The 18,542-nt window shown below is 42.7% G+C and overlaps 1 protein-coding gene across 2 annotated transcripts in view; it reads right to left on the bottom strand.

The window, feature by feature from the left end:
* LOC109043605 (3-hydroxy-3-methylglutaryl-coenzyme A reductase) overlaps positions 1-18,542 on the bottom strand; it is an 89,861-nt gene that overhangs the window by 17,771 nt on the left and 53,548 nt on the right. For both annotated transcript variants that reach the window (XM_072301560.1, XM_072301561.1), the window contains exon 4: positions 281-368. In XM_072301560.1, the coding sequence (XP_072157661.1) occupies positions 281-368 (88 nt within the window). The remainder of the gene's footprint in view (positions 1-280; positions 369-18,542) is intronic.

Genomic DNA, 18,542 nt, shown 5'->3' with positions numbered 1-18,542 from the left:
TCCATGTTCCCTGCGTCTCCTTCGTCCATCGCTTTGTCTATCAATTTCAATAATCCGCCACCAGTCGGTTCTGCGTCGCGGCAAGGCGAGTTTTTGTGACTCAGCCAAGACCGGATGGAAGGATGGGAAAGGAGTATGGAAATAGCCGGGAAGAAAAATAGTACGAAATTAATTCGGAGGCAAAGAGCAAGGGCATGGGTCGAGCTTCGAGCGGAAGAGAGATGGGAGATGGGAGAGGCGATTGGAGATAACCGCCCGGTGAAAGGAGCTGGATGCTTACTTCAGGTCAGAGATGTCGCCGTGGAGGAAGTTGATCACACTCGAGCTGAACATGAAGCTGGAGACCACTGTGAACAGGCCTGTGATGCCTGAAACATAACAAAAAAACAAGCTAGGTTAGAAATCGAGTACGAATTTGACTTCATTTTGCAATTTTGAACTATAAATTTTGGCCTGGTTTAAAAACAACGTATGTGCCATTAGTTTCCCTATGCACATAAGTGTTTTTTCAGATGAGCCAGACTTTATAGTTCCAAATTGCAAAATGCAGTCCAATTGATTCTACGAGCTGAGAAAATATTATCCAAGAAAATAGGTACGTCCTTCCTTTGAAGTTATTTGAACCGTTCCAGAAACTTGAAGTGACAATCCGTCGCAGAGGTGCAAGATATTCTCGTCCATCCACACTGGAAAAAAAATTAGCTTGGATCTAGAGTCCAGACTCTTAATAACATTGACAAGAAAAAAAACTCTTGATTCAATCCGATTTTTCCTTGAGTTGAAAAGGCAAGCCTCTTGATTTAGGCGGATTTCCTTTGGACTCAAGCAAAAAGTCCGATTGAACAGGGTCGGATTAAGGGGGTGGCCACATGGGCCGCGGCCCATGGCGGCAAATTTAGGAGGCGGCAAATTTTGCAATTTTTTTTTAATGTAGGTATAAAAAAAAATCGGATTCAGAACAAAAAAATTGTCAATGAGAAAAGGGGACAAAATCTCTCTTTCCTGAGAGTATAGTAATTTCGATTTTTTTCGTTTTTGGTGATACAAGAAACAGCATCTTTACCTAATTAGTCGAGTTAAGAGAGGAACTAAACACGCAATTTGGCCTGGAGCTCAGCGCAGAGAGGAATGATGACGAGGACTTGAAAAGAAAAGGACAAGCCCTCGGCGCGGTGGTTGGCATGTAACACATATTAGCGCCTACAAGACTGCATGAATACTTCACCCATTGCGTCAAACACAGTGCGGTCAGGAGCGGTTGGCGGGAAACGCATAGCGCCTACAAGACTGCAGGAATACTTCACGCATTGCGCCAAACACAGTGCTATCAGCGCGGCGCAGGCGCAGCGGCGGCGGAATAAGTTAAAATTATTCAACCACATTTATGTTTGTTCTTTCATAATTTTTTGGTTCATTTCTTATAAATGGAGGACCTTGTCCACACAGAGACAGGTTTACGGAACTTAACTTTCGCGCAAAGTTCCGTGAAATTTTACTAGTAGTGTTGACAGGGCTTTCGCAAAAAATGTATCCAACATGAGTAGGTAAACGCGTCTTATGCACCCCTCCCCCTCCGGCATGTTCACTTGATGGTTTTTATTGATGTTTCAAAACGAATGAGAAGGGGGCGGCAAAATACAGGCGGCCCATGGGCGGCAAGTAGGTAAATCCAGCCCTGCGATTGAATCAAGAGTATTTTTTCTTGTCAATGTTATTAAAAGTCTGGACTCTAGATCCAGACGACATTTTTTTCCAGTGGCCGGGCGGGTCACGATCGGTCACGTGTGAAAATGGAAAGGCCCTGAAAACGGTGTTTTTAAATGAATCAGTTGTTTTCAAGGGAACAAATCCACTTTTGCATGAGTCTTGACTCCTTGAGTTGCATAAAAGGACTTGCGAACTAGGAATCATCAAGGAGGACCTTTTGAAAACAACTGGTTTAAATGGGAGAGCTGGCAAAATTGCGATTTTCTTGCAGAAGAAGTAAACGGTAATAATCACGTATTTTTCGTAGAATCGCGGGATAAAGGACAGATTTTTCGCAAAATCGCAGCTAAGTATGCGTACAGAGCTGCAAATAAGTAATTTTTTTGCGATTCCTGTGGAAAGAGAGTTTATTAGAATGGAAGGGTTAATTTGAAAAATGGGAATGCTCAGAACTTTCTGCATCCCTGGCTCGTTGCTCCTGCGAAACAACTCATCTCCACTTCAATGTTGCCCAATTTTTCCTCGCAAATTTCATATTTACCGGAAGAATCTTGCGCATTTCTAACGAAAAACTTTACCGATTTGTCCTCTGATCTCATGCAAAAATCAGCCAAATTTTGGACGAAAATTGCACGAGTACATTTTTGTAAAAATTGAATTCATTGAGTCAATTTTGCAACCTTGGAATGGAGTTCAGTTTTTTGGTCCGTTGATCGAAAACCTGTGAACCAGGAATAATCAAATAGAACCACTATTGAAATAATTGTGGCCGAAGTTATAAAAATCATCGGAATCTACAGAGGGGTAACATACGTCGAAAACCGCGCTCGACTGACAATGAGTTTTCCTTCAATACGATAGTTATGCAATTGCTGCTACGCAGGCGTTAAAATAATTGTATCCAGCCTTTCGCTTTCGGTCCCGGTTCTATCACAGCTTGTTATCCTTTGACCGCTGATTGAAAGTCTCCCAAGAGGTTGCCTTTTATTTTCGGGAGCCCGTGCAGTAAATTAAAAGAAGTTAAAATGAAACATTTATTATAAGTAAAGCTTTCCAAACAGTTTCTTGCTTGAGTTCAAAGCCGCTTTTGCCGATACAGTAACGCGAGGTTTACATTTTTAGCACACAAGCAAACGTATTTGAATACGAGACAATGAAAGGTTTCCAACTCTGAAGCATGAAACCATTTTTGAACTTGGGTTAAAGTTTTACCACAGTGTATGAAATATTCAGATTTCCTGAGAGTGGGCAAAAAATGCCCTTTTTAAGGAGGTTTTTGACAGTCACTCCGACTCCGAGTGTATGTCAGACTTTGACTGGAGGTTAAACTTTTTGGTCCAAAATTGTTTAACAGAAGCCAAAGAGGTAATAACGATGTAGAAAAATGGCAAAACAACATTCAGTTTTTTCTTGTGAAAACTTTCAAAATTCTTCATTTGAAGTTTGACTTTCACGAGAGATTAAATTAGACTAGAAATAGGTAGTAGGGGCCGGCGGCCCCTACTGCTAATACTCGTTTGATCTTCTGTGAAAAGTTAAGTTTCTTCAAATACGAAAGAGAGAATCACTGCCGTTGATGTTGAATTGATCAAAACAAAATAATCCACGAATAAATGAAGAATGCATCTAGAAATTTTCAAATGCCAAGATCCAGAATCAAGAAGTCTTTTTTTTCGTCCCCAATTTTTGTTTTCTTTGAATCGACGCACAGTGAATCGAATTAATGGGAGAGGTCGGATATGATTTAAAAACTTCAATAGCGTTTATCCTCATTAACATGAAATGTTGATGCTTTAAAATTAGTTTAAATGGTTTTCTTGTAACATTATCTGTAAAAAGCATCCTTAAAAATTAAAATTGTGACGTGATAAACGTTAAATTTTACAATTTGTGTGAAAGATTTCGTGTCCGCCTTCTTCCAAAGACTCGTTCCACTGTGCAACATACCTGTATGTGCTAAAAGGACCTTTATACAAATTAGTCAAATCAAAATGAACAATACGCAGACAATTTGCGTGTTTCATACCTATTTTTTCTTTAATTAATTTCTACATGGATGTTTATCGTAAAAATCCGTCTAAATTATCCATGATTACGTACGCGGATTGGGTTGACGAGGAATGAAGGGCGTAAATCTTTTACCGCAAATTATACTCATCTTAACCCTTGCTTTTCCACTGAACTATTTATACTTTCTCGCTCCCCTTCACGAGTGCGTATGCCGCGTAAATTCCTCATCGTATGTTTTTGAAGTTTTCCTGACAACGAGACCATCCTGGTGGCTTCGAACTAATTGTTGTTACCGATTTTACCGTTCTTGTTTTCCTCCTCGTCTCAAAGGAAAAAAGGGGGAAAAATTACATCCTACGAAGCTTTTTCGAATTTATCCATAATTTTCAAGGCTGAAGCACTTGCTCCCCTTTTCAAAACAACAGGTGTTTAGAAGTAAAGGAAGGATTTTTCCCTCTTCAAAATCGGATTAAATATCGTCAAGTGATTGATTTTAATCAACCGTACAAAAGCACAACGTTAACGAGGCCATGACGGTGATATAAGTAGGCTTTTTTGTGAAAAAAATCGGTAAAACATCTGAAAACAAGGAAAATTGAGGGTACTCACTTGAAAGGCTGTGTCATTTTCAAGATAATATCGATCGAATGGGTGGCTCCTGATCAGAGGAGATTAACTTTCCATCGGATAAATGTTTTGCATTTCTACTAACTAGTGTACCGGCAATTTCCGAGGAAAGGATCATAACGTGGCTATGACCTCAATTAAAATTATCAGTATCACCCAATGACTTCCATGAAATGCAAGGATGACTGTTTGTTTAATTTTAAAGCAGAGAGGTGAATTTGAGGCCCGTGTGTATAACACAATTACCTCATCTCAAGTCCCTTTTCTCTTGTCTGAGCGAATGACTTGTTCCTAGGTTAAAAAATTGGAAACCCTAATTTAACATTTTACAATTTCTAGATACAATTTTTTATTCTTTCATATATTCGACGCTATTCCCTGGTAAAAATTGGCGATAGGAGCTGCGTTTCAAAATACCATAGGAGCTCTTATAGCCGACTGAAGAAGGCGATAGAAAATCATATAGCTGGCTGTAGAAAGTGGAAAAAATCATACGACCGGGCTGAAGCGATAAAAAAGTATACAGCTGGGCTATAGTCCCTATCGCCGGGCTTCACACTTTATCGCCTGGTTGTTGCTTTTTCGCAATCGGCTATAAAAGGCTATAAGAAATTGTGAAGAAATTCGTGTGCTTTGTAAATCCTTAAATTTCAACGGAATCACCTTAATATATTTACAAAATGCACATTATATTTTCCTTTACTTACTACAAATTTTTTTCATCAATTAAAATGAGAAAAAACCATACAGAGTGTGCAAACATTTCAAAGTCATGAGTTGAAAACGCTGACTCCACGAGATTAAATATTAGAGCCTAACACAAAGCGGAGCGGCGGCACACTGGCGCCTACAAACCTAACAGGGATACTTCACGCATTGCGCAATGCGTGAAGTATCCCTGTTAGGTTTGTAGGCGCCAATGCGCGTTTCGCGCTTGGCTGCCCGCCCGCCGCGCGCGGCGCCGCAGCGTACCACGGCGCTTGAAGCAACTATTTCACAACAGAGGTATTGCACAGTATCATACGAAATTGAAGGCGCTCCAACATGTAGGGCATGGCAGGCATCCTTCAAAAGTACGGAGCTTTCCTCGCAAAATATATCAAGATACTACGGCCCAAAAAGAGAGCGGTAGTCCAAAAACTCACTAAGTCCTAGCATCCGTAATTAGTAACGTTTAGCATACATTTTATCGCCAGACTGTTGCTTAGTCGCCATCGGCTATAAAAGGCCATAAGAAATTGTGTTGCCGGCTATAGAAGCTATTGAAAATCTTACAGCCGGCTGTAGGTCTATGGTATTTTGGAACACAGATTCTACTGCCAATTTTTACCAGCATGCATTACCTAAGTTTTTGGTCCAGGTAACCCAGCTTTTTGGTCATGAAAATCGAACTTCGGTTCAGATAACAAAGTTTGTTTTTATTTTTTTATTTCCATATTTTTACTTTCGAATTCGAAGAATTTAAACCAAATCTCGGATTTTATGACTGAAAACTTCGGTTATCCCAGCATTTTACAATATGTAATAGTAGAATTCTTATTTTAAAATTATTCGATGTTCGTCTCTGTACAATCATTATTCGAACGGAGTTATGTTCCTTCGTTCGGGAAACGACGTATCCTGGAGCTTCTCAAAGTTTGAAGAAGGAAAACAAAAAATTTGAGAGAAACTCTGTTCTCACAGTTTTCTAGTTCTCTTGCTAGAGCCTGAGAGACGATTTAAAAGCTTAACGAAAATTACGACTTAGCAGGGTGTCTACAACTGGTCAAAAATAAGTACTTATGCAGTACTTTTTCAGTACATTCTCGAGAAATTCAGTGCCTCCTCCAATAGAAAAAGTCGGTACTTTTTCAGTACCTCCATTTGACGAAATAAGAAAAATTTCAAAAATGCGAAATTGCGACAAAAATTTAAGAAAATTCCGGACCTTTTTGCGGAATTTCCGCACGTTTTCAGAACTTCCGGATCGCCCTTAGAAAATCAGTACTGTTTCCGGACTTGTAGACACCCTGTTTGGTCTTTTGACGTAATACCCATGAAAGTGATCAGTACCGAGAACTGAAAGTAGACTCTCCTGATCCCAAATCTATTCTCGATTACATACAAAAGCCACCGTATGACGTAAGCACGTTTTCTGTATATGATACTTTTTTTTTCTCAGATTGGCAACATTGTATTTGTTTGACCCATTCCGGACGGAGTGGCGTTTGACTCTTTGACGGATGTTTTTTTTTCCTCATCTGTCGCTGGTTCATTCACATTCATTTATTCATCTTCGCTGTAATCAGCTGTGCTCCGAGATCATCTGCTTTGAGATGATCAGCGGGAAGAGGCATCGAAGCCTACCTGATCGTTGATTAATTGATGCAAATTATGTTGTCATAGATGGAATCTGTGACCCTCTTCGGGGACAAAAATATTCGCAAAACAGTGTGCTAATTCATCATGACATCGTTAAATTGCGAGATGTTACGGAGCTCATACATTCTTGTGCGCGCTGTTTCTCACCTAATTTTCCTTCTCAGCGCTCCTAGAGAAAGCACTGTTATCAAAATTCCTTGTCTACAGGGTGTTAGAAAAGTCCCCTTCCCCCAATCTAACTTTTTACTTAATTGAGGTAGAGATTTGAAACTTGGAGGAAGTTCCTAGGTCAAAGGGAGCTACTTTTTGAACCCCCTAAAATTTTCAGGGGCCCCCCTTGGGGGGGGGGGGGTAACGGATCCCAACTTTTAATTTTCAAATGGGATGACCCCTCTTGTGATACCTCGTTCGAAAGAACATAAAAAAAGAAAACTTTCCGCGCGAACCCGAAGCCAATATCTCAAACCGTTTCATGGCGGCTGGTTAAAGGTGGAGATGGCCGAAATTGGAAGCCTAGGTTTTTTTGTCGATATATTTGCCTGAAACTCGTGCCGCGGGTATTTCAACACGAGAAAAACGAATTTGACGTTAGCATTTCAAAAAAATCAAAATTGTCAAAACGGCGGACGGTTGAAGTTCAAAATGGCCGAAATTGGCATCCCGGTTATTTACCCGTGGATTTGCCTAAAACTTGGAACGTAGGAGCATCTTGGCGTGAGATTAACTTTGAAATTAGATTTCTGAAAAACGAACAATTTTCGGCCATTTTGAACTTCAATCGGCCGCAGTTTTGACAATTTTGGTACTGGACTCTTCTCATTGGCCCGTTCATTTCGTCGTCTCCTGGACGAAAGAACGTAACTCCATTTCAATGTTGCCAAATTTCCCCTCGTAAATTGCCTATTAATCAAGAGAATCTTGGGCATTTCTCACTGAAAATTTCCCTGATTTTTCTCTGGATCCTAAGCAAAAAACAGACCAATTTTGGATAAAAATCGCTTACGTACATTTTTGTAAAATAAATTAATTGTTCGAGTCAATTTGGCAACCTTGGAATGGAGTTACGTTCCTTCTGGTTCAGTTACACGATCAAATTGAGCCATCAAATTGGGCCTCTCATTGGTCGCATCCTCACCTCAGGTCTTTTTCCACCAATCAGAGCTTCGGTTTGATGGCTCAATTTGATCGTGTAACTGAACCTTTCGTGCTGGAAACGACGATTTGTGCGGCATATAACTGCAGTGGAGAGTCTTTCTCCACTCATCCGTGTAGATGCCAGTAAACCAGCCCAAGTTTCCTGGTTTTCCTGTCGGTTCGCCACGGCCGCGCCGCGGCGCGGCGGCACGCTCACTATCGCGAGCCCGGATGACGTCACCTGTCGCCTCGGCCCGGCCCGTGACATCAGAACAATGCCCCGGCCGGGCGGGAGGGGGGCGCGGACTTTCTCCAAACTCCTAGCAACTAGACACCAAAACCGCCCGTGTCTAGGAGCTTTGCCAGACCGTCAGAGCCCTCGCCTCTTCGGCCGTGCCAAGGAAGAACGCTGTACGAACATTCGAGAGTTGTCAAATTTCCCGGATAAAACATGTATTTTTGACGACATCCTTGCACATTTTTCTCTGGAATTAAAGATATTTTAGATTAAGGTGATTCGATGGACGCCATACTTTGTGGCAGAACGGCATGCAATATATCGCATCAATTGGTTCCATTTTTTCAGCTACGCGTCATTTTTCTCCAATTTTGAGATCACAATTCTGTTGTCAGGAGACTAAAGCACTCACTTACCAGTTTTAACAAAGAAATTCAACGTAATGAAGGGGTGGTTTTTTTAGAGAGAAAATATCGCATTCGAGTGCAGTTTTGATATCATTATAATATGGCGTCTATCGAATCACCTTAAATTGCGTACAAAATTTTCGGGAAATTTTGGAAAAAATATTCAACATTTTCTCGGTGAATTCGGTTTTTATCGAAGGGAACTTGGCAACGTCTGAAGGCTCATACGGCGTTCTTCCGTAGCGCGGCGGTCCTCGGATTTTAAATCGCGGACGTCTCGCCCAGCGCGGCATCCCTGGCGTCGACATTACCACCACTTTCTCTGAGCGCCCTCGAGCTGCGAGGCCGAGGACGGCCACAAACCTGTTTACAATGCGCCGTTGCCGAAAGCACCCTCAAAATCCTGATTTTGTCGAGATAAGGCCCTTATCACGAGAGGCGGCATTCGAGATCGGGCGGCACCTCAGCCATGCGCGGGGCCAATTAGACAACTTTGACATTTTAGGCGACGCATTTGACTCGCGGTTTCCGTCCTGTGGTCTCGTCATTTTAGCCGCCCCCCCCCCCCCATCAATGTGTTTTTGGGGGGTGAACAGACACCTTTACCCTAAAATATTTGCACTCTGGAGAATTTAACCAGAGACAAGAGACCCTTTTAGTTTTTAATTAGTTAAGAAGTTTTTAATTTCGGGGATTCAACAGTTCCTTATGGACAATTATAAGGGAGCAACAGTCATCACCCTAATTTCGGCGGTTGACCTACCTACATGGTCGATGATGAGCTTCGGGTGACGTCATGGGCCAAACAAGTTTCCTAAACTTCGGCCATTTTTGGCTTGTTTGCAAAACGAAACTGCCAACACGTTGTTAAATATCAACCATGTAGGTAAGTCAACAGTCGAATGCTGAAGTCCCGAAAGTAAAAGCTTCCACCATGGCCAAGATACTAGTGGAGGGTCTCTTCAAAATTTAAATCGCCGATTAAATGACCTGCCTGGATCTGACGCAATGACGGGCATCAGCGTGGTAGAACGGCACGCGTCAGAATGCAGGTTTAAACCAATCACAATGCGAGTATAAGCGAACCTGGGGGGAGGGGGGGCTTCCTCGGAGAATTTTCTTCGACTTCCATCCGGTAATGTAGGGGGTTTCATAAAATAAACTGTGTAGCCTATCTTTCCTCTCCGGAATTGTTTTTCGATTACTGTTACAGTAAAATTAGCTCAAAAATATGCGTGAAACATCTCAATGGGACTTATTTCTGCCAAACAGAACTATGTACGTGCATTGACATGAGCCCTAATACTTAAAAAAATATGCACACCGAGAAAAAAAACACGATTATTCTACCGTTGCAACGGTAGTATAGCAGTGCGATAATAGCAGCAGTGGCGTGGCGTGCTTTGCGATGTATCGATTGATCTGCCATTTAAACTTATGGAGAAGAATCGATGAACAAGGTTTTCGCAACGAACACCTTAATAATCGATTCTTCACCGTATCTTCAAGTGGGGAAATCGATAATCGATCATTCAAGCCTCGCCACTGCGGTAGGGGTAGAATGATTTTGTTCTCTTGCATGATTTTTAAAGACGGTAGAAAGTTTTGAAAATCGCGAGTGTTTTCGAAAGAAACCTTCTGTACGCGAACTTAATAAAGTTTACAATACCGAAAGTATAAAAACTTCTCTTTTTCTCGTGCAATCTCCGATTGATGGTAATTAAATTTGCTCCGAGTTAGTGGTGCGAAAGATGCGGGAAAAAGGTATCTAAAAAAAAAAAAGAAGAAGAAAAGCGAAATCTTGTTGAATCAAAGCAGCCTCAGGTTACGGATCTGAAGAACAACTTCAACTGAGCAGGAGTGAAAAAAAGAGTGATGAATAGGAGACGTGTTCCCTTGCACTGGACATTCACTACCATACACGTGTTCTTATTACTTCGAACTTTTTTCATGCGTCGCACTGACGGACAATCGGGCCTCCAAGTTTCTCAGTTGTTATCTCCCATCCGACATCATCCGCTTGATTGAAATAATGTATAAATAGTCTGTCTTTGTGAGACAAAAAACTCGTTACTAGATGACTCTCACGCCTTTTTATCAAAGGATTAATCGGCGAGTGTTATCTAAAAAACAAAACATTAAAACTAAATGAGTTGCACAATCGATGAAACATCGCGATGTCACGTGGATAAAAAATGAGAAGGCTCTTTCGGGTTTGAGGTTGCAATTTTACATGTTCGAAAGTACCCGAGCGGCAAGGTTTATAACACGGCAAGGTTTTATTGCGGTGCACGGCAAATCTCCGAATAGACCACTATTGCTGCACCGAGGATGCTTTATGGCCTACTTCTAATATTGAAGGCGAAATGATGTTACGCATTTGCCTCTTTAGGGTCTTTTCTGCTCATCCTCGAGTTTTTAGTAAGAAAACGCCACAGACAAAGTTTTTTTTTTTGGGGGGGGGGTGGGTGGGGAGGGAGAGGGGGATTGTAAATTCACGTGGCCTCAATGAAAAGTTTGATCATGATGCGTTGTCTTGGATTGCATCCAGCCGTTCTTAGCCGGTTTTAGTCCAATGTCAATTCTCCCGTAAGTGTATCCCAACGCTGACGTTGGAGAAAAATTCGACCAATGCTTAGCGTTTAGGCTTCGTATGAAATGCCTCAACTATACCGCTCTGGCGAAAATGGACCTTCGTGGTTCTCTAAGGGCCTAGCAAGTGAGATGAAAGTTAAGGGCGATTTACCCCGTCAGCCAAGCCAGACTGTCCATGTTCAACTGTTCAACGAGACTACATAAATATAAAATTCACCTTTAAAATTTTGTTAGTGATGTTTACCTACTGAAAACTTGCAGAAGATTAAAATTACACGATTGAAGGGCACGCGTCCTGACATTTTGCCTTCAATATTCGAAGTAGGAAAGAAAGCATCATCGGTGCAGCACTGCAAGGGTGGTCTCTTTGGAGATAGGTATTACTGGTCTTCCGTATTTTCACTACGAATCTTATTGCCTTTCGGGTACACTACGTTAGAGTGCCTTCCTGGTAGATTACAACCACTGGATCTTATGGAGATTTTGAGGATCCAGCAAAATGAGAGCAATTCTGTATGTGGGGGGGGGGGGGGGTTACTGCTGTAATTGTTGACAATTTTGCCATTATGGGGGAGGTCTATGTTGGAAAGCTTTTTTGAGACGCATGCAGCGCGCAGTTACACGATCAAACTGGGCCATCAAATTGGGCCGCTCATTGGTCGCATCTTCACCTCGGGTCTCTTTCCACCAATCAGAGCTTCAGTTTGATGGCTCGATTTGATCGTGTAACTGAACCTATAACTGAGTAGATACATCTGACTGTACGTTGAGTACAGTTCGCGGTCATCTGCCACAGAAACAAATACAATTTCATTTTCCATAATTTTCAGTGACACGCATCCAGCAATGTTTTTTTTTTAAAATCTATCACAGAGCACAGACAGAACCATGCCCAGCCGTCTTCATGATTCATGAGCGCTGGGTTTGTTTCATGATGCAAGTCTTCTTAACAGGCAATACAAATAAATTATTCGAAAATGATAATTCACTCTCTAAACTGATTGAGGATGCACGATTCCTCCACGTATGCGCAAAATACCACTCGCTTTATTTCTGTCAAATTCAGTTCAAATTAAAGCTCATTCTCTCGCTTCCTTACACAAGCCGCCTGACCCCGTCTCGGATGAGAGATGAGACGTCGACGACTAAAAATCGGTTGGGTTTCAGGTGCGATCGCCCGCAATGCTGCCGAATTGCCGGGAGTTCTGACCAACGCGTGGAGCTTAAAGTTTTGCTGTCTTTCCTATGCAAATTTTGTAAAAATGCACACTGGAAAAAAAAAAAAAACACATTGGATGTAGAGTCCAGACTCTTGAAAACATTGACAAGAAAAAATACTCTTGATTCAATCAGATTTAAGCTTAAATCAAAAGGAAATCCGCTTAGATTAAGAGGCTTGGTTCTCGATTTAAGCAAAAATCCGATTGAATCAAGAGTATTTTTTCTTGTCGACGTTTTTAAGAGTCTGGACTCTAGATCCTAGACGATCCAATGTGTTTTTTTCCGGTGCGGGCTATTTGCAGATATTTGCGGAAAATGCGGAGTTTCGATGCATTAAGATGTGTGACTCTAGAGTTGAAAATCTGCAATTAGTTTTGCGGATAGTTGACACACCCAACACACGAATGGACCGGACACCTGAACTATATTCGGAATGGGTCAGTTGCGCTGGTCACAGAATTGTTCCGATTTCCTGACTTTTCCCGGCCGAGTTGCATTCCCTGACTTTTCCCGGCTTTCCCGGTCGTTAGTCACCCTGCCCTTGGTCCCAAGCAACCCCAGCGGGCTGATTATTGAAATTGATAGATAAAGCTATAGACAAAGAGGACATACAAAGTATGGAGCGATCCTGTTGATTGAAATGGATGGTTCTTATGGATAAAAAGGGGTAAATATTGGACTAACTATGGGGTCTCTCATGGGTTGTCGTTAGTTAGTCAATTACCCACCTCCTTAGTCCATTGCAACTACCCGCTTCCACCAACAAGTTCACTCCATGCCCCTTTCGTCTTCTTTGTCTTCAGCTTTGTCTATCCATTTCAAAATCAGTCCGCTGGTAACCGTTGTTCGAAACCATCAACTCGGTGACTCGAGGCTGGGAATCAGGGACAAGAGACCCACCACTGGTATCTTAGCCATGGTAGAAGCTTTTACTTTTGGGACTTCAGCGTTCTACGGTTGACTTACCTACATGGTTGATGGTTCAACACCGTGTTGGTAGTTTCCCCGTTGCAAACAAGCCAAAAATGGCCGAGGTTTCGGAAACTTGTTTGGCTCATGACGTCACCCGAAGCTCATCATCCACCATATAGATAGGCCAACAGCCGAAATTAGGGTGATGACGGTCTCTTCCTTATAATGGAGATGTTGCATGTGTGAGGAATTTGTGATTTAACTGTTGATCTGTATGTAAAAGTTCGCGAGAAACACGATGGTGCCACTGATTTTCTCTGAAATCAACTTCCAAGCTCAAAAAAAGCTCTCAAGTTGAGGCCAAAATGGAGGGGATATCCCACGCTATCCTGAGAGTCCACGTCTACATCAAAACAAACTCTCCATGCAAATATAGGGAGGAAATACATTGACAGGGCTGCCACTTTATTTGGGGACTCCAAAACTGAAAACACGGCATCACTGCTAATGTATTTGCTCCCTATCTTTCCATGGAGAGTTCGTCTTATCGGTGGACTCTCAGGATAGCGTAGGATATCCCCTCCATTTTGGCCTCAACTTGAGAGCTTTTTTTGAGCTTGGGAGTTGATTTCAGAGAAAACCAGTGGCACCATCGTGTTTCTCGCGAACTTTTACATAAGAATCAATGGTCAAATCGCAAATTCCTCACACATGCAACATCTCCATTGTCCATAAGGAATTGTTGAATCCCCGAAAGTAAAAGCCTCCACCTGTCGCCGAGAGGTCAGTGGAGGGTCTCTGGTCGTTGCTGGGAATCGAACCCGGGACCTCCCATCTCCGGATCTTTCGGCGCTCTTATCGAGCATCTTTCAGAAATTTCAAAGCGGAGCGGTGCCCCTGACCCCGTGTCAGACGAGAGATGCGCAGTCTCCGACCAAAAATCGGTCGGGATTCCAGGTGCGATGCCGGGTGGACGGGGTCGGGGCGAGCGGATGACCTTACGGGGAGCGTGGCAGCGTCGCACGGGGCGGGAGCGGTAATTTGCGGGTCATCGCGAGGCGGCTCCGGCTGCGGCGCGTCTCGCGTGCTCTTGCGTCTTGCGTCGCGATTACGGGGCGGTTACGACACAGCCGCGCCGCGCCGCGCCGCCCCGGCCGTAACGCGTGACCGCGCTCCCGCAGCCGGCGAGGCGCGCCGTCTCTTTCACTTGTGCTAAAATCCACCGACGGGTTCGCGCGTCGAGCCGAGTGACGTCACGGCGAAGCGGAGCATCGTCACGACCGCTTCGACGGCATCGGGAACGGAGACGGTGCTGGCGAGTTGGCAACACTGGGGCCGATTTTTGTCCGTCCTTCCCAACCAGAGACAAGAAACCCTACACTGGCCTCTTCGCGACAGGTGGAAAGCTTTTGGAAGCTTTTACTTTCGGGGATACAACACTTCCTCATGGACAACTATAAGAGAACAACAGTCATCACTCTTTTTTCGGCTGTCGACCTACCTACATGGTGGATGATGAGCTTCGGGTGACGTCATGAGCCAAACAAGTTTCCCAAACTTCGGCTTGTTTGCAAAACGGAACTGCCAACACGTTGTTAGACATCAACCGTGTAGGTAAGTCAACAGTAAATTGTTGAAGTCCCGAAAGTAAAAGCTTCCACAATAACCGAGGTACGAGTGGAGGGTTTCTTGTCTCTGTTCCCGACGATATAGAAACCAAAGATACGCCAACATTGAAATTCGTAACACACCTGCAGGCCGATTATTGAAATGGATGGACAAAGCTATAGACAAAGAAGACAAAAGGGATCTGGAGGGCTCCTATTGGTGGAAGCGGGCGGTTGCAATGGACAAAAGAGGTAGGTAATAGACTAACTAACGGCAACCCACACAAGACCCGTTAGTTAGTCCATAACTTTCTCCCTTAGACCATAGGAACCACTCATTCCACCAAAAGGATCGCTTCATGCTCCCTATGTCCTCTTTGTCTATAGCTGTGCCTATATCAATTTCAATAATCAGTCCGCAGGAGCAACAATGGTCAGTTGCGCTGGTCACAGAGTCGGCCCTTGACGATTGATTCTTGTGGATCAGCAAAAAAAAATAAGCTCCATCCAAACAGCAAGTTTCTACGTTCAATAACCGAAATAGCAGGGCAGATTAGATTATAACATCGTCCATTGTTTCAGTCGAAGCTCATTAAGCGTCTTAAAAAAATGTGTGTTTTTCGAATTGATGACTATTCGCGCACTCCGATGTGCTTGTTGCCTACATGGCGAAATTGAAGGCGCGCCTCAAATAGCCGATATGTCAACTTTTCGCGCTCCTCGATATGTTTGTTGCCTACGCAGCGAAATTGAAGGCGCGTCTCAAATGACCAATATGACAATTAACGCACGGTCTACTGATTCAGCAAAATTTAAGGAGCGACATCAATGCATGATTTTCGAATAGACAACCATTCGTGTTCGTGTTCTCCCGTAAGTGTAGTTGTCTATTCACAAACATTGAAGGCGATCTTCAGATGACTAATACCTGCCATTAAGTTAACAACAGCGTTCATAGGTCCAATGGAAGCTCGTGAAATGGAGAGATATGAATGTATGTTTTTCGAGTAGGTAACTATTAGCGCTCCTCGGTATGTTTTTTGCCTATGCAGCGAAATTGAAGGCGAGATTCAAGTGGAAGATACCTACCAGCCGAATTACGCATCGTTTTTTGGTTCAGTCAAATCGTGAGGCGGGTAGACTTTGTTTTTAAAGATGCACGAATTATCATTCATGTTATATTCGATATTTATCGACACCTTGCATTTTTTTTCTCACTTTTTTTCTCATCTTTTTTCTAATCCTCTCATTTTAGCGCCCTTGTTGTGATGACGCCTGGTACAGCCGTTCCTCGTGCGCCACCTGTAAATTGGATTACATTTTGCAATAAGGAGAAACTATCTCTGGCTCTCCTGTAAAAACACATATCAGCTTGAGGAAACCAATGGCATGTATGTTGTTTCTAAAATGGGCCAGAAATATTGGTTCCTTAGTGCAAAATTAAATCCAATTTTGGAATATTCACATTAAATGGACTATTTCTGCCAAGCGAATTATGTGCATTATGACATGAGCATTGAGACCCATATAGGTTTCTAATAACTTTTCAAGAACTTGGCACCCTGTTCAAAAACTTTTGGTTTTTATCATCCGTGCGTAATTCTTTCCAGTCGTTTGCTTCTTCCTCTCAGTCCTTACTGCATGCATAAGAATACCATCAGGCTATTGCTTTATTTGGAAACATTCGATACATCGAATGACATAACCGAGAGTCCGTTACAAATATGTGACCTGAGCTAAGTGAGAATCGGTCAAATGAGTTCTGCCTCTTAGATGACCGTGTCTTTGGTGCGACTCGAAGAAAAAACTAGCACGGTCGAGTCTCCGGACCGCGAAGCTTTGCTCTGGTTATCAGTGACGTGACGGGCTTTGCGATGCATCCATTGATCTGCCATTTAAACTCATGAAAAAAGATCGATAAACAGAGTGTTTGCAACGAACGCTTTAATAATCGATTCTTTACCATAGTTTAAAATGGGTAAATATCAATAATCGATCATTCTCGCCCGGCCACTGTTGGTTACGCGTTAAAAATACAGCTATCGAAAGAACGCGATCAAGTCCAGACGATGCAGGATGGTACGGTACAGACCGGCCACCTTCATTTGAACGATACAACTTGTTATATTTGGACTTTTTTTTACCAAACGGAACTGTGTGCATCACAACGTGAGCCCTGTTCTGCATTTAAAAGGTTTAAATGGCATAATAATCGATACATCGAAATTCACACCACGCCACTGCAAAAAACAAGCCGTAGCGTACGAATTTTCCGATTTGAATAATTTCCATTTTTCCTGAACAGCTAGAAGTGGTCGCGGTATTTACTTTCTCATGATTGACTTGCTTTAAAAATAAACCCATACCTCATTCCAAAAATATATCTTCATTTATTAGTGCATGGCGTGGGGTATTTTTTATTTAGTGTTTTCCATCTTTCGGCGGAAAAAGGAGAATAGAAAATTTGTGCATTCTCTTCTGAGAGTCAAGATTCAAGGAGCCAACCGGGTGGAGCTGGGTACGGACGGACAATGAACTGCAGCAATGAAAAAAAAATAATGTTTTGTCGATGAATGCAGGAGGAAAAACATGCTTATCTAAATAAACGTTAAGCACTTTCCATTCCAGTTCCAGATGGATTCCAGTATCGGGATGGACAGTTATTGTCGAAGGTTTGTCGAGTTTTTTTCCCAATCAAGGTAAGAAGGGGGCTAGTAGGTTACTCCACCTCTGGCACCTGCGTTTGCGGTTTGTTCCATTGTGTGTGGTATTTTTTTTTTCTCGAGCAAATTCCGGCGAGGAATATAAAGTTAAAGCTTAAATTATTGCTTGCCAATAGCCATTACCTACAGAAAAGTACCAAATTTCCTGTTTTTCTCTCCACCCACCCCTACCAATGACGTGTTTTTCATTATTCAAAACTTTCCTGTGTTCCTTTACAACAAGACAGTTCATAGTGTTCAGTGCTACACACAGAAAGAAGAATCGTTGCTCTTGCAATTATCTTAGGGCTATGGTGGAAATAAAGATACGCCCTTACGTCATTAGAGCGACGACATAAGGGAATGTTCAAGGTGTTACGAGCCATTACACGGTGAATAGCATGGCAGTGTATCTAGTCAAAAGCTGCATAGAATCCCGTCACAGTGTTTATTAAGATATGAATTCTTTCATATTTTGGCCTTGCAGCAGGATTATTCTGCATGGGGAGTTTACGCAATGCGAGTTCGGGATGAAACCAAACGTGATGCGTGAGCCGCAGGGAATATGTAAGCCGCATTTTGAACTACCATCCTAAGGAAAAAACGCCAATAACAATCGAATGTTGTCGCAAGTCTCCTGATCAAACACAACTTTACTGGAAAGCGCGTGATTCCTTTTTCTCCCCCCCCCCCCCTCTCCCCAGAAGGAATCGAACTTAAGCCTTGTGTACCTGAAAACACCGAAGAGAATTAATCTTATTGTTCAATGATATCATCCGAACCACTCGGTTTGTCAAACCTAACTTTCGGTTCGTGTAACCGAGCATTCGTTTCATTTGACTGAACTTTGCTCGTCAGTTCACTCTACCGCTGAAGTTCGGTTAGACGAATCGAAAGTTCGGTTTGGCCAATCGTGAGCTCGATTTGACCAATCGAAAGCTCGGTATGACCAATCGAAAATTTGGTTTGACCAACATATCAGCTGGATGATATGGAACACAGAACTTCGGTTCGTACGCCC

Source organism: Bemisia tabaci, chromosome 6, assembly GCF_918797505.1.
Source record: "Bemisia tabaci chromosome 6, PGI_BMITA_v3".
Taxonomy (NCBI): domain Eukaryota; kingdom Metazoa; phylum Arthropoda; class Insecta; order Hemiptera; family Aleyrodidae; genus Bemisia; species Bemisia tabaci.
This window is presented reverse-complemented; position numbering and strand designations above follow the sequence as displayed.